The sequence below is a fragment of the Pleurodeles waltl genome, chromosome 7 (assembly GCF_031143425.1).
Source record: "Pleurodeles waltl isolate 20211129_DDA chromosome 7, aPleWal1.hap1.20221129, whole genome shotgun sequence".
Lineage (NCBI taxonomy): Eukaryota > Metazoa > Chordata > Amphibia > Caudata > Salamandridae > Pleurodeles > Pleurodeles waltl.
Window position 1 is genome coordinate 96,272,326 of NC_090446.1, and position 15,283 is coordinate 96,287,608.

Consider the following 15,283-nt stretch of genomic DNA (forward strand, 5'->3'; position numbering starts at 1 on the left):
ATGCCCATAATGCAAGAAGGATGGTATTTAAAAGTGGGACATGTACACGTTTAGTGCTGTTCAAGAGGTCCTGGGATGCCTGCCTGCCCCATAGTGTACTCCTCCTAATATCCTGAGTGACTTGGGACTTAGGGACCGATTACGACCTTGGCGAATGATATACTCCGTCACAAATGAGACGGCTATCCCGCCCACTGTTGGCGAATGAGATATCCGTCACGTTTGTGACGGAGTATCCCATCTGCCTAGGTTAAAATCTGGCCCAAAGTATGTTTTTGATCTAAAGACTTTAGAGAATTCTACCAGATTCTTTGTAGCAATAATTGGTTCCTCTTCTCAAGTTAAGTTCCTACGTCTCCCCACTCGTTCATCCTGTTACTGACACTCCACCTAATCCGTGACTAAAAATTAACTGTTTATGCAAATTAAATACTTTCGTATGGTCATGTCAACAAACTTTATTCCCCCTTCTCTGCGGCAGTCAACATTTTGAGCATTTGATTAGAAAACGCATCCCCAACTCAGTCCGCAGGTAAACTATTCCCCTCACTAGATTTCATTTATCGTGGCACTTCCTGGTTTTCGATTATTCGTATCACACAGTGCCTGGACTGCTGGATTATGAATGCCCCTCTTGTTAATTGATCCGCGGCCACAAACCTACGCTCAGCAAACTCCTTTCTTTCATTTTATTTCAATTGCTCTCAGCATCCTCCTCACTCCTCCCTCATGAGCCACAGACGGCCAGGTCTCTGGCTCTGAATACTTTCTATGATTAGATAGTCACGACTGATTTTCAGTAGGTATTTTCCTCACTTTCCGCGGCTGCATTTGGCGTCTCTTACCACAAGGGGCGATGGAGGGACGCCCCTGCCACTAGCAGGGCGCCGCTTTCATAGAGCAAAACCTTCCGGGGGCGTGGCTTCGTTGATAGAACGTCCAATCGGAGCGCAGGGGCGTGGCCGTATGGTTTGTAACTGGAAGACCGTACCCCCGCGCCAGTGATGTGCACCACGGCGTGTGGGAGAGGGGTGTGGCCCTTTTCGTGGTCTTACCTTCGAGGGGGCGTGGGCAAACAAGAGAGGGCGTGTTTACATGAAGAAAACCGTTACTTTTGGGTGTGACCAACGCATGAGGGGAATGCTTTCGACCATCAAGCTCAACCAACGTGGGCGTGGTCTTGGACTGCCTGATCTTGATGGGCGGAGCCTATGAGCGAGCTCCCGGGAGTGGGTGGGCGTGGTCTCAGACTGTCTGCTCTTGCTGGGCGGAGCCTATGAGCGAGCTCCCGGGACTGAGTGGGCGTGGCCCAGCGGAGGGCGTGTCCTTGCGGAGGCCCGTTCCCGGGTGGGCGTGGCCTCGGAGGTCCGCACTCCGCTCGTTTCCTCACCTGCAGCTGAGCGCTGGCAGCGGAGGCTCGGAGCGGGTACCAGGCGGGGGCAGGGAGCCCGGGGCGCGCCTGGACAGGAGGTGCTGTGAGCGCGCCGGAGCCCAGAGTCCTCTCAGCCCAGTGGAGGTGCGGGGAGTAGTCCCAGCCAAGTCACCGGCTGAGATCAGGAATCATTCGCGGGCGGTACCTGCAGGAGGAGGCACAACTGTGGGGACAGAATAACCACTGTGGGGGGACAGAAGAAGCTTCCGCAGGGATGCCGGTGCCTCCGTTCACACTGCTGCTGCTGCTGGAGGTCTGCGGAGCGCGCGCGGTGAGTGCGATGGAGTGCCACATGGGCCCCCACCCTCCTGCTCGTTTCCACCCCTTCTTGTGCCCCACATTTGCTGTGCATCTGGCCAGACGCCGCACCCCTTCTCACAACTCCCCGTCTGCAGACTGCACCGCGCCTTCTTACCTCGCCCCCTCCCCACTGCCGAGACTGTGCACCTGCCCCACGTGCTCGCAGCATCCTCCTGCCATGCAGTGTGCACCTGGAGTGACTGCCGTGCATCAGAGCCCCTTTAATCACTTCATTTGTATCAGGCACTCTGCACCTGCAGGGACTGACTTCCGTCACTCGAGTTCCCTCACCCGCTCCTAACGTGACATGTAGTGTGCACCTTCGTGGGCCACATGCACTGCGCACCTGTAGTGATCGACAGCTGTCAGCAAAGTCCTTTCATACATGTCACCCTTTTCAAACACATAGGACATCCGCGGTTGTTAGCGGCTGTGGGCGGGATACACCGCGACCGTCACCAGCAGTGATTGGCAACTGTCAGGAAAGTCCTGACGCACCGTCCACCCATCACTCACACACTGCCCACGTTTAGTGGGTGAGTTGTCAAGAGAGCTCCCTCGCACAGTTCTTTATATACATGCAATGTGCACCTGCAATGATTGACAGTTAACCACAGGGTCCTATCACACATTCTTCCCTTCACTCTCACGCGCTGTCCACATGTAGTGAGTGGCAGCTGTCAGCAGAGCTTCCTCATACATTCCTTCATACGTGTACAATGTGCACATGCAGTGGTTGGCAGTTATTCATAGGGTCCTAGCACACATCCCACACTTCAATCGAACACCCTGCCCACATCTGGTGAGTGGGAGTTGTCAAAAGCCACCTCATACATTCCTCCACTCACATATATTGTGAACCTGCATGCTCTCCAACCTTCAGGTGCACTGTGTGCCAGAAGTGACCAGGAGCTACCGTCACGCATTCCGTCCTTCACACACCCGCCGTGCACCTGCACTCACACATTCCATCCTTCACACCCCCGCTGTGCGCCTGCACAGTGAGCGGAGTGCCCTCACACATTCCATCCATCACACACCCACAGTGAGCGGAGTGCCCTCACACATTCCGTCCTTCACACACCCGCCGTGCACCTGCACTCACACATTCCATCCTTCACACACCCGCTGTGCGCCTGCACAGTGAGCGGAGTGCCCTCACACATTCCATCCATCACACACCCACAGTGAGCGGAGTGCCCTCACACATTCCATCCGTCACACTCCCGCTGTGCACCTGCACGGTGAGCAGAGTGCCCCCACACATTCCATCCGTCACACTCCCGCTGTGCACCTGCACGGTGAGCAGAGTGCCCCCACACATTCCATCCGTCACACTCCCGCTGTGCGCCTGCACGATGAGCGGAGTGCCCTCACACATTCCATCCGTCACATTGTGACTGCTCTGACTGACAGCTCTTAGCTTATAACACGCCGGCTTTAATTCCGATGCATTGTCCATCTGCAGTGATCGACAGCTGTCACCCGAACCCTGGGCCCCCAGTTACATTTTCACTTGCACAGCGCACCTGTAATGACTGACAGCCGTTGGGGGTGATCCCACCACACACTCCCCGAGCCACACACCTGCAGAGAGTGACAGCTTTCCCGAATATACAATTGTGTGCTTGTGCACTGTGTACCAGGAGTGCTAAACGGCTGTCAGCAGAGTCCACGATCACACACTATCCTTCGGTTGCTCTTCTCCTTGGCTCACAGCTGTGATTTCTTAACATTAGGGCAGCAGATGTGTTCACTCTGCAGATATTGCAGCTCCCAGGCTGCACACGCTCACACCGGATGTGGAGCTGCCATTGACCCTTGCAATCCCACCTCGGTGACCTCGCGCACACTTCTGTGACACTCGCACCTAAGGAGTCCATGCCCCGCGGGGTAATTGACCTTACTACAGCCATGCCCTATGAACGGGCTAAAAGCAGAGCTTTTACCGCCCGCCAGTTGTGCTCTAGAACTCTGCACGACATTGTGTCACTGCGCACCCCACTGCATCTCGCAGTCTTTCTACCTGTTGCACCCTGTCAGTCTACCCATTGTACCCTACTGTCTTGCAATCATTCCGCCCGTGGTACTCTATCAATCTGCCTGTTGTACCCTACTACTCAGACTGTCTCCCACTCATTCTACGTGCCCTACCCGTCACTCTACCCATTGTACCCTACTAACCGAGCCCCCCAACCATCCTACCTGTCGTACCCTGTCAGCCTACTCATTGTAGCCTACTAACTGAGCCTCCTAGTCATTCTACCTGGTCATACCCTGTCAGTCTTCCCATTGTAGACTACTAACTGGGTCTCTCGGTCATTCTACCTGTCGTACCCTGTCAGTCTACCCACTGTAGCCTACTCAGTCTCCCAGGCACTCTGCCCGTCATACCCTGTCATTCTACCCAGTGTACCCTACTAACTGAGCCTCCCAGTCATTCTACCTGTCGTAGCCCGTCAGTCTACCCATTGTAGCCTACTCAGTCTCCAAGCCATTCTACCTGTCATACCCAGTCAGTCTGCCCATTACGCCGTAGCTCCTCGTGCCCTACCACTCACCCATCATACTTGTTGTGCCACGATTGTTCTTTTGAGATACACATTGAGACCTCTTGTACATGGGCATGGGTGGGAAAGGAATATAATCTTTAAATATATATAAATATATATATATATTTATTGTATGCATTGCCACGCTGCCTCCTCTCTGTGCCTGCGCCCTCCCTGCCCTTCTCACCATCTCCTGTTTACCTGCTCTTCTCTTTTTATGAACAAATGAACACGTTCCCTGCCCTTTATGCCCTCCTCCCCTGCCCTTTGTGCCCTCCTCCCCTGCCCTTCTGACCTCTTCCTCTGCCCTTTCTGTCCTCTTCCCCTTTCTATCCACTTCCCCTGCCCTTTCTGCCCTCTTCCCCTGTCCTTTCTGCCCTTCCCCTGCCCTTTCTGTCCTCTTTTCCTGACCTGCCCCCTCACTGTCCCTGTCTGAGTTTTGTCTGTGCCCTGCAGTCTCGGCCCCACCCCGCCTCTCTCAGCTTACACTCGCCGTTCTATGACCCTCCCTGCAAAGTGACTCTGTGTCACGTCTGACACCTCGGATAGCTCTTTAATCATGGACGCTTGACATGCTGGGACATTTGAGCCCATACCTACAATTGGAAAACCTGAACCCAAAAGTTCCATCTTGCAAAGTGCCTTTGGCTAGAAAGTCCCACCTGGTTAATGGTGTCACATGGGCCAAGTAAAGGTTCACATCCCCACTTGGCCTTTCTAATTCATGTGTGTCCACCATCCTGTCCTTCTCTGCTTGATGCCATGGTGAAATGTGAGTGACCCCTCATCCGTGCCCTGTCTGACCCTTTTCCCTGCATGCCCCGCCCCTTCCTACCAGCAGTGTAGCCAGAGGTTCATGGGCCCTAATGCCACTGGAAATGGGCAACGTGGCTGCTGTTTGAATTCTAAATTACAGCAATAATCATTATTCGGTTATGTTGATTTGTATAGTGCACTAATCACCCGAGAGGGTATCTAGGCGCTTGGACAGGTGTTCAGTAGTATGGTCCCCTCAGTGTTTGTTCAAAGAGCCAGGTCTTCGGCTTCTTTTGGATCTGAAGAAGTGAGGAGGAGGAGGAGGAGCCTCTGATGTGTTGAGGGAGGTAGATCCGTGTCTTGTGTGCAATGTAGGAGAATGAGTGACCTCCAGTTTAGCTTTTGTGGGTGAGGCGAATGAGAGTGAGGCCCTCAGTGCTCTGGTTCCTGGTGTCACTGCACCTGCTGCACCAATTGAAGCTACTCCCCTGCTGCCTACACTGTCCTTCAGTCTACCACATTTTCTTTCCCTTACTGCCTGCAGTGTAATACTGAGAATTTTTGGGGCCCTGGGCAAGACATATTTTGGACCACTTGTATGTATTACATATTCAGGAGCCTGGCTACTATTGGTGCAGCAGTTGCAGTGGCACCAGGGCCGAGAGCCCTGCAGGACCCATTTGACCTTCATGATCTGTGTGTTTCACTACCTCAATAGCTGTCAAAGGGACCATTTTCCAAGCTTGCCCCAGGGCCATGGCATCCTTCCTAGGCTACCATATCCCTTTTCTTCCAATTCAGCCTGCAAGGTACCAAACTGTGTCGAATTGCACATCAAAGTATTAGAAACAGGATCACACAAAACAGTCAAAATATGCCTTGGCCAGGCCCCCAAAGTCATTAAGAAGGTCCTGGGTAGACAGGGGTAGGCAGGCCAAGGAGAAGAAGTTCAGCTAGATAAATATAGGTGTTAGGGAGAGACAAGTCACTTTCTCAGGGAGCCCTTTGGAAGATGGGGTTCCTGGCACTCCCCCACTTTTCTGACGGTCCGCTCCCCTCCCAGTGATCTTAAACCTCACTTCTCATTCTGCTTTCTCGCCTTTCCCCATCTCCCACCCCTGTGGGACGTGTCCTTGGTCGCTGTGCCGTACCTGCTCGATGCCCATTCTCTTGCCCTCTGTGCCTCCCCCAGCTGCCCCTGCCCTGCCTGTCCTCTCCTAGGCACCTCTCTCCTCTGTGGGCTGCCATGTCTTCCCCTTTGCCTTCCCTTTCCGTATCATCCATCTCCCTTCGCTGTCCTCTCTTGACTCCACCGCCTTTTTGTTCCCGGGTTCTTCTCTCTCTGGCCCTTGCTGCCCTCTTCCCCTGCTTGTCACCTTTCATTTGTTGGTACTCCCTCCATCCAAGCCTGTTCCTCTCCACGTCTGTTCTCGCTGCCTGCTCTCCTTCTGTCCTAATATGTTGTATTCCTACACATTCCTGCCTTGCCTGCGCCCGGAATGCCCCCTGGCGTGCCCTCTCTAGCCAGCCACCCTTTCTGCCCTCGCTCTGATTCATCGCCCCCTTTCCCTGGCCTGCCCGTCCCTGTCTGTGCCCACTTCCGTCTTCCCTCGGTGCAACTACTGCACACCTCTCAGACATCTCTGTTTCTCTCCGTCCCGTCCCCCCCCCCCCCACTCCCTCCCACTCGCCGCCTCCGTCGAGCCTTTCGTGTCTTTGTCAAGTCCTATCTATTGAAGTTGTGTTTACATTTTTCTGCGTCCCTGCTTAATGCTGCAGTAACTACTAAATGAATGCTCCTCCTGGGGAAAGCTCTTCCCTCCCTGGCAGGTACTGTTTCCACACAACCATCGCAGAGCATCCTCTGTGTGTGGGTTCCACTTGGATGAAATCACTGCATCTTTCCTTTTCATAACATTGAACGTCTCTTTCCTGGGTACTTCTGAGCCTAACATTGAGGGACGGATTAGAAAGTGCATTTTACATGAGCGAAGTTGGCATTGCTTCATGAACCATGGTTGCCATGGATATACAAACCGTTTTGGTTTGGGCAGGACCCCTAAAGACATAGTTAAGACTAGAGAGAGTGTCCCTGCTGAAAGAGTATTCATTCAAGATATTGGCAAGTGTGTGCAGTCTGGTACCCCCGCGGTGACGCGGGCATGGTTTAGCAATTTAAAGTTGCCTACAGCTAGAATGGGGCCACATCGGGCAAGTAAAGCTTTCCATTTGTCTATGTCACAAAATACCACCCCAAGCAGTGCTTGAAATAGAAATATGAAAGTGCAGGCCCCCAAAGTGCCAGTACTCTCCCAATAAAAGCATTGGAGCAATGCTAAGAAGTGCAGGTACTCCTGGTCCAAGAGTACCTGTTTGCCTCTTAGAAGTGCTGGTACTCTACCATTAAAAGCATTGGGGTAGTGCTGAGAAGTGCTGGTACTAATCCTTCCAAATTAAAGAACTGTAGGTACTGCGTACCTGATAGTACCTGCCCATTTAAAGCACTGCCCCAAGGATCCCGGAATGCGCCTTTGCTGATGCGTGCAAAGTTCTATAAACTCTAGGGCTCGGGGTCAATCTAAGGTTTTCACTGAAGGACATTGCACCTAATACAGGGGCGCTAAGTGTAAATGCATGTCAGTTTCTTGGAAACCAGGCTATGCTTGAACAGCCATGCGCTTTTCACAACACATCCAGCACACAATTAGTTAACCCTTTCCTGACCGTGCTCTATCCTTCTGCAGGTTTACAATGGGGATCCTACCTTCAGACCTGCCTGCAAACCGGGCTTTTCAGAAGAGGGGTACACCGCATCGGTCTCCCAGAACATCATGGAGGGGCAGAAACTACTTAAAGGTAAGAGTAGGGACAGCTGGGGGCGTGCTGCACAGACCCAGGGGCCTTCCACTTAAGAATGAAGCCTTCTGCCTGTACATTTTCAATGAAACTCAACTTTTAAGCTTTGGTGTTTATGCTACATCAGTCTTAAGTGCTCACGGCGCCTTGACCATAGTGTGATTTCTGCAAACTTATTAATGGACTAGGTGAACGAGAGATCCCACCGAACACTAGTGTCGAAATATCACTGAGCGAGTGGATGATTTCGTGAATGTTTGAAACTTGGAGCTCTGCAGAACTGTAGCGATGGCAGGAGCAGGGCAGGTATCTCGAAGTGAGGTTTATTCCAGTTACACAAAATACAAGCTAGAGGACCGATGATTCACTGGCCCACATTGACGTGTCAGTGGCCCAATGAGCGGATACACTTAAAATACTCCCTGGAGCACACTAGCTACATCACATCCTAGCGACGAACCACACGCAGTGAAACTGACATAGGACTTTAACCCACGATGACAATTCAAAAGGCAGTATGTGGCCCCGCCTCTTTTCTTTAGCAGCTGTTGATTGACAATGGTTTATAGTCTGTTTCCTGCTGTCTCATGAAAAGATGTGTTTATAGTGACATTTCCTTTGTTTACTGTATTTTGACTTTGACACTGTTATCACTTAACCGGGGCATGCATCTATCTATCTATCTATCTATCTATCTATCTATCTATCTATCTATCTATCTATCTATCTATCTATCTATCTATCTATCTATTATCTTAGTTCCTACCGATCATACCATGCAATTATCTTCTATTAAAATGTCGCTTGTCTGATACCCATCATCCATCAATCTCCTATTGGTTGGAACAAGTGTTCCTTCATGAATGATGGCGTTTCTCCGGCGCAGTAATACATCTCGGTGTCCCCTTTTCTCATTTGCACCGCTCCAGCGTGCTCAACGAACGAAACACCAGACAATGTAATGCCGTGGGTTTGGCTGTTCAGGGAAGGGAGGACTTTGAGGACTCCGCCGCGACAGTCCCAGCCGTAGGCCACGCCCCTCGTCGGTGAGAGGTGAAAGCCATGTGCTGTAACCCCGGCCACTGCCGAGTACAAACATTCACGAGCAGCCATGTACGTGCAGTGTAGAACGCAGAGCTCTGCCTGCAGGCGGGTGTCATTTATCGACCCATTGTGTGTCAAGTTTCCTCTATTTGATGTGTAGGTGACTTCCATCCATGAGCTTGCGTTGGCGGTTTCTTTTGTGATTCCTTTCAGTTCTGTTTCATCATCTCGCTCCAGCCCACGGGGATGGTTTTGTGATCATTTCTACAGAGTGGATTTATTTATGAATGTGACATTCCCGAAATTATCGTTGCGCAGTAAAACAGACGTTGTTGTTTAAAATGCGGTAAACAAGCCTACTGACATTCTGTTCACAAATAAGGCACTTATTTCCATTTATGCCACTTTGACAACATGGAACGCACACTTACCGCCGCAACTACCAATTAGCTTTATTGTAATTGCAGGATTACCATCGCTTTTGTCATTGTAATTTCTATACCACCAGGAGACAGATTTGGCTTGTGTTGTATATTGACTGTTTTCATCGAAGAGGAAACGCTGTTTTTCTGAATGAGCTGCGTGCCAGGATGCTGGCCCCTCATGCAGCCGTGAAACCTGATTGGAAATCTAGGGAACGGGGATGCTTCGTTGGCACACGAACTTCTGCCTGCTTCATTAGGAGCCCCTACAACACCAGCACCACGCAGATTTTTAGGTCGAGCGCGCAAGCGCCCCCATGTGTTGTAATCTATGTGTGGGCTTTTAACCATGCCCACCGGACGCCCATCACTTTCACTCGTGCATGGCCTTGCCTTTCAAAAATCCTTTGTTATCATTGGTAAATGCTTTGAGTTTGTCCCTCCTTGGACGGGTTTGTTACCGACTTGGCCATCGACCCTGTTACATGGATAATTGCACGTTTGCCGATATATCTGACTGCAAGCGAACTTCTTTTTCTATTTGTGGCTCTCCTTCGTGCTCATGGCGGCCGTGGTGCTTTGAATCGGTTCGCTTATGTCAACTGTTTTACTTTTCATTTTCAATTTATGTGGCAAGAAAAGGCCAGTTAGGAATTTACAATGCTAATAGCTCTTACTCCAGCAAACGCAAGATCCATTGCATTGAAAATGCTTGTTCTGAATGAGCTGTGTGCCAGGATGCTTGCCACTCATGGTATTGTTAAACCTGATTGCAAATCTAGGGAACAGGGATGCTTTGTTGGCACATGTTTCGCTGTCTTCTTCACCAGGAGCCCCTCACATTGCTGGCACTAACCAGATGTTTCATTCTGATGTCCTGATGATGTTGACAGTGGAAAGACTATGACCTCATTACTGTGCATCACTTATGATAGGTTTCTAAATTGGAAGTTTTCTGGAATTCCTATTCCTATTAGCTAACAATAAATTAAGTACTAAAATCACATTACACATATAGAGTTTTAAGGTGGGTGTGCATAGCCTCATCAGGGGTAGTAAGCACTATACAAAAATGCAATCTATCTATCTATCTATTTATCTATCTATCTATCTATCTATCTATCTATCTATCTATCTATCTATCTATGTATATATACATTTATATATATATATATATATATATATATATATATATATATATATAAATAATATAGTGACGCTCGCCACTAGGTAGTTAAAGTTAAGACCATGTGTCCATAGAAAAAGTTTTTTTTGACTTGCCTACATCCTTGGCATTGTTTGATGAATCTTCACAGAATTTTGTTTTAAAAAGTACCCAGGTGATTCTTGTTGTGCACGGAAACTTTCAGAGTGATCGTTCAAGCAGGGTTGAGAAAAAGGGGGAGAGGGTGTTAAAAAAAAGTTGTGTTTCCCATGTTAATTCCCATTGGACCCTTAGACACAACTACGGCCTGAACCGCTGAACGGAATTATGCCAAATTTGGCAGAAAGCTAGCTTTTGGTATGCAGATCATGCTTTTGCATTTTTGGTGTAAATCCATCCAGTAGTTTTGGAGATATTAAATTGAAAATACATGTGAATATCTCTGTGTGTGACAACTTTGCGAAGATTAAGAGCTCGTGCACAGCAATTGCACAACTCTGATTGGCTTCCAACACTTCAAACCAGAAACTGGCGGCAGCCATCTTGGGACTTGCTTTCAGCCGAGTCCCAGAAAAAAAATGCAAAAAAAAGGGACCAGGGTAAAGTCACCCTGACTCCTTAGTTTTGGTGCTGGGGTCCCAAAGGGGCTCCCCACCCTCCAGAGCTAAAAAGTATTTTTTTTTACATTTTCACCACAATTCATGGTGGATCCTTGCATCAGGCGAAAAAAAAAAAAAAAACAAGCAGTGCCTTCTGTGCTTGTTTTCAATAGAGCCCCTGGGTGGGTCTGGTCCACAGGGCATTGATTTATATATGCGGGGAAGGCCACCTGGCCCACCCCCTCGCAGGCCTTGGGGCTACCCCTGCAGGGCTTTGGTCCAAATTAATGCTGTGGTGTTGCCCAGCCATCCAGCAGCCACATGGACAGCCAACTACCCAGACCACTACAGAAATCTGATGCTGGGACAGCTGCCTGGCCACCCACAGCCCCAGGGACAGCCACCTTCCTGGGACACTAAAGAAATTTGATGTAGAGGATGCCTGCCCCCTCTCCCCCCCAGAAGCCTCGGGGGCCGTCACCTCCAAGGGCAGTAAACTAATGTGGTGCGGGGGTCACTCAGTCCTCTGCAGCCCTGGGGACCACTACCTCCCGGGGCACAAAACAAATATAGTGCGGGGGCCAAACACTCCGCAGCCCCAGGGACCACCGCCTCCCCTGGGCTTTTACAAGTATAAATGAGGGGTGCCCAAGCTCCCCGCAGCCCTGGTGACCGCCACAGCAGGGCTTCAATAAAAAATGTGAAGGGGCTCTGATTTGGACCCCCAAACCCCAGGAACCACCACCTCCCTGGGGCTATGCTATTTGGAGGAGGGCTACGGGGCCCTCCTCGAGGAGTTACTGATGGCCTTGGGGACTGCAGCCCCCCATGGCTGTCTCCTGCTATGTCCTGGGGTGCCCAACCTCAGGACATAGCTGCTTGCTTTTCCTTAGTGGGAGCTTACACCAAACAAAAGCAAACAGAGTCCGGTTTCTGGCAGTGAGAGCTGATAAATAGCTCCAGCTGTCAGAAAGCGGACTTTCCATCTGTCTTCTCTGCACGCAAATATGAATGCGCGGAGCCAGATGAAAATATTGCTGCCAGAAGCAGGGAGCTGCTATTTGAAGCAGCTCCCTGCTTCAGGGAGCAGTGCCGGCTTCCGCAGGATGCAGGGAGCTTGCTAGGACCGTGGGGGCCTTGAGAGCGCCCCCTGTGGTCCTCTCATTCACACACATTCTCACCCTTCCATCCCATACTAGGATGGAAGTGAGTGAGAGGGATGCTGTGGCTTAATGGTTAAGGCTGCAGACCCTCAAGTGGACAGTTGAGGGTTCTTGCCCAGGTGTGTCTGTGGTGATTTCCCTATCTTTTTTTTTTTTTAATTCATGCTCTAAGGTAACTATAACTCACACCCTCGCCATGCACTGCTAATTACCTCACATTTGCCAACATGACATCTTTGATAACATCATTGATAATATCAATGTAATCGTTGCAGTAACATTTAAAATGAAAAAACTGTGCATGGGGGGCACGAGATATAGTTACCTTAGAGCACAAATTACAGTTATTTGAGTTTAAAATGTGAGTCCAACTATAACTTCCACGTAACTTTTGGGTTTTTAAGTGAATTTCATTTTTAAATTCTATTTCCTAACTATAACGTCCCTGTAACCATTGTTTTTTTAGTGAATTAATATACATGTGTTTCCTAAATGTGGTGTAACAGTTTAATGTTGGTTCTGTTGTGAGGACAGTATAAGGTGCTTTACTGAATGAGCGTGTTCTTAATGCTGAATCCATTGGGATTCAGGGGTGTACTCAGTGCTCCATTCAAACACCAGCCACTGGTGTGCAAAGTCTTCAGAGTGGTGACCTCAAATCTTTGCTTTTTGACATTTTCCTCTCACAATAAGCATCTCCTTTATTATTTGGAATACGGAAGATCCCCAGGAAAAGCTTATGCTCACCAGTGGGCCAGTCAGAATGGGATTCAAGGCATTATTTGTCTCTATTATGTATGTATCTGTGCAAGCCCAGGATTAAAGTTTTTTCCCAACTCTGTAATATATTGAGAAAGAGCTTTATGTAGTCAAAATGTAGCCATGGACCACTAATGCTATGTTGCACATCAAACACATTTAGAAAAAGGAGGCAAATCGATGTTGAGATCTTCATGTCTGAGTGTTGAATTGAGGTGTCTGAAATAATTGCTTACCTAATTGATTTTGTAAGTTCTTAAATTAGTATTTTAAAAGCTGTTCTTTTTTTTCTCCATCTTTGTTTGAACTTTGATGTAGGGATTGTTTATTTTTATGATTTATGGTTGCTGGGACATTTTTCTTGCCAATAGGCTACCTACGGGTCTAAATAACAAGACTTCAAATTTTGGTATTTAATTTGTGATCGATAGTGTTCCTTAATAGAACTTCAAAGATCACGGATGATGTTCAGCTGGATCGTATGGCTACTGCTTGGATGCCTGATCCACCGCTGTGTATAGGTCACATAGGGCAACAAAAGCAAAAAGAACAGATGATGGACCGAGTGCTGAACAAATGAAACATTAACCTCCAGTCACCGGTCTGGGTTTAATCCATCATTTTTTTGCTCACCACGCCATCCCAGTTTGGACCCAGTTATATGTAAATCAGTTTTGACCCTGCTCTCCATGGGAACAGTCCAGCCTGAACTGCCAGGCAAAGCAGTAATAACTGTGACTATTAACACGGAGGGGCATCCTGGTAGGTGGGTTTGGGATTCCTGACGTACTAGGGATGTGTACCCCTGTGAAAGGATCCATTCCTTGTCCAATTCTGTAATTTCTCGGCTGCCCTTCATTGGGAGCTTTGCAAACTTATAGGTCAATGGATCCATCCAGGAGAACATGGCCCTTAAGAATAACGTGACAGCCACCAGCATGTTTGGTGGATGCAATGGTCCATGTATTGAATGCCAATATTGTTCAGTAAGACCAACATTGTTGTAAGAAACAGGTTCTGAGATATTCTGAGAATGATTGTGTCATTTGTGAGTGGACATCACTGCCAGCCATCTGAAGGTGGGTGCCTCAAAGCTGTCCCTTCCACAGGATCAACTTGATTCTTTCTACAGTTCAAGTTAAATTGACATAGGTGACCCAGCCTTCTGCTACTGTTGTAATATCCTGCTTTTAGGGTCGGTGATAACATTTGGGATATATGCATAGCTATGTCAGGGCCCTCATTCATTCAGTGACTTATGTTTTTTTTCCCTTGAAAAACAAAGTCAGATATAATTTGGGTTGTACAAGTGCCTGGTGCTTTGTTGTGCTGTCTGAATGCAAACCTTCATACCTTTTTGCCCCAATGCATTATCACAGGGCTACAACTTCCCATTGAGAGTTCTTCCACTGTCTCGGTTCGTATAAGCCTGTGCTTGCTTCTGGACCAAGCACAACTCTTCACTCCAGACAAGGTCTTGGCGAAGAGGAGGACAATGCCTCTGCTGTGCCTCCACGTGTAGCCTTCTGTTTCTCTGTGCGCCAAGAGCTTCTCCAAATGTAGTGCCTATGAGCATCAACATATAAAGCGGAGCTGGCTGGGAATCGTGTGGCTTGTGAATTTTAATTAAAATATATGATGAAAGATGACTGACATTGTACATCAAGAATGTCAATCCAAACTTGATGATAGCAAGGGAACCTTCCTGTCCAGATTGCACAAGAAGTGAGTTCTTACTCTGCCAGTGCTGGTGGTCTGAGACGAGTTACAGGTTTTTGTGGCTTTCGTGAAGTCCTTTGACAAAGATATAATTTGCGGAAAACGTTGAGACCTCATGTTCTTTCATGCATGCATATCATCAGGTAAAACATAGCATCAGACAGAGTTTTGCACCTCTGGAGAAGGTGGAAGGCAACACATGGTATTACCACCTTATGCGACTTTTCAAGAACTTAATAAGAGACATTGATATCACACCTGGTATATCTACCCATATCTAACCACAGTATCGGTTTCTACAGAGTACAGTATTACTTAAGACTTCTAACTGCTATTCTCATCATCCACCCCTCTGTGCATACAAAAATCTACTTTGGAAGATTAAAAAGTGTTCAACCTACATAGGATTTCTACATAGAATTCGGATTCAAATACACAAGAAAAATGAATCACACTTCCCCAGTCAAGGTGTGTTTTGGCTGAGTTTTCCCCCCATGAAAATTATCTTGCTAACAT

At 48.6% G+C, this 15,283-nt stretch overlaps 1 protein-coding gene across 1 annotated transcript in view; it reads left to right on the top strand.

Moving 5' to 3' along the window:
- Window positions 1–1,371: 1,371 nt before the first annotated feature.
- The window catches only part of CDH4 (cadherin 4), a 1,524,317-nt gene continuing 1,510,405 nt past the window's right edge, over window positions 1,372–15,283 (top strand). Inside the window, exons 1-2 of the mRNA XM_069243136.1 lie at window positions 1,372–1,703; window positions 7,785–7,896. Of these exons, the coding sequence (XP_069099237.1) occupies window positions 1,647–1,703; window positions 7,785–7,896 (169 nt within the window). The 5' untranslated portion in view covers window positions 1,372–1,646. The remainder of the gene's footprint in view (window positions 1,704–7,784; window positions 7,897–15,283) is intronic.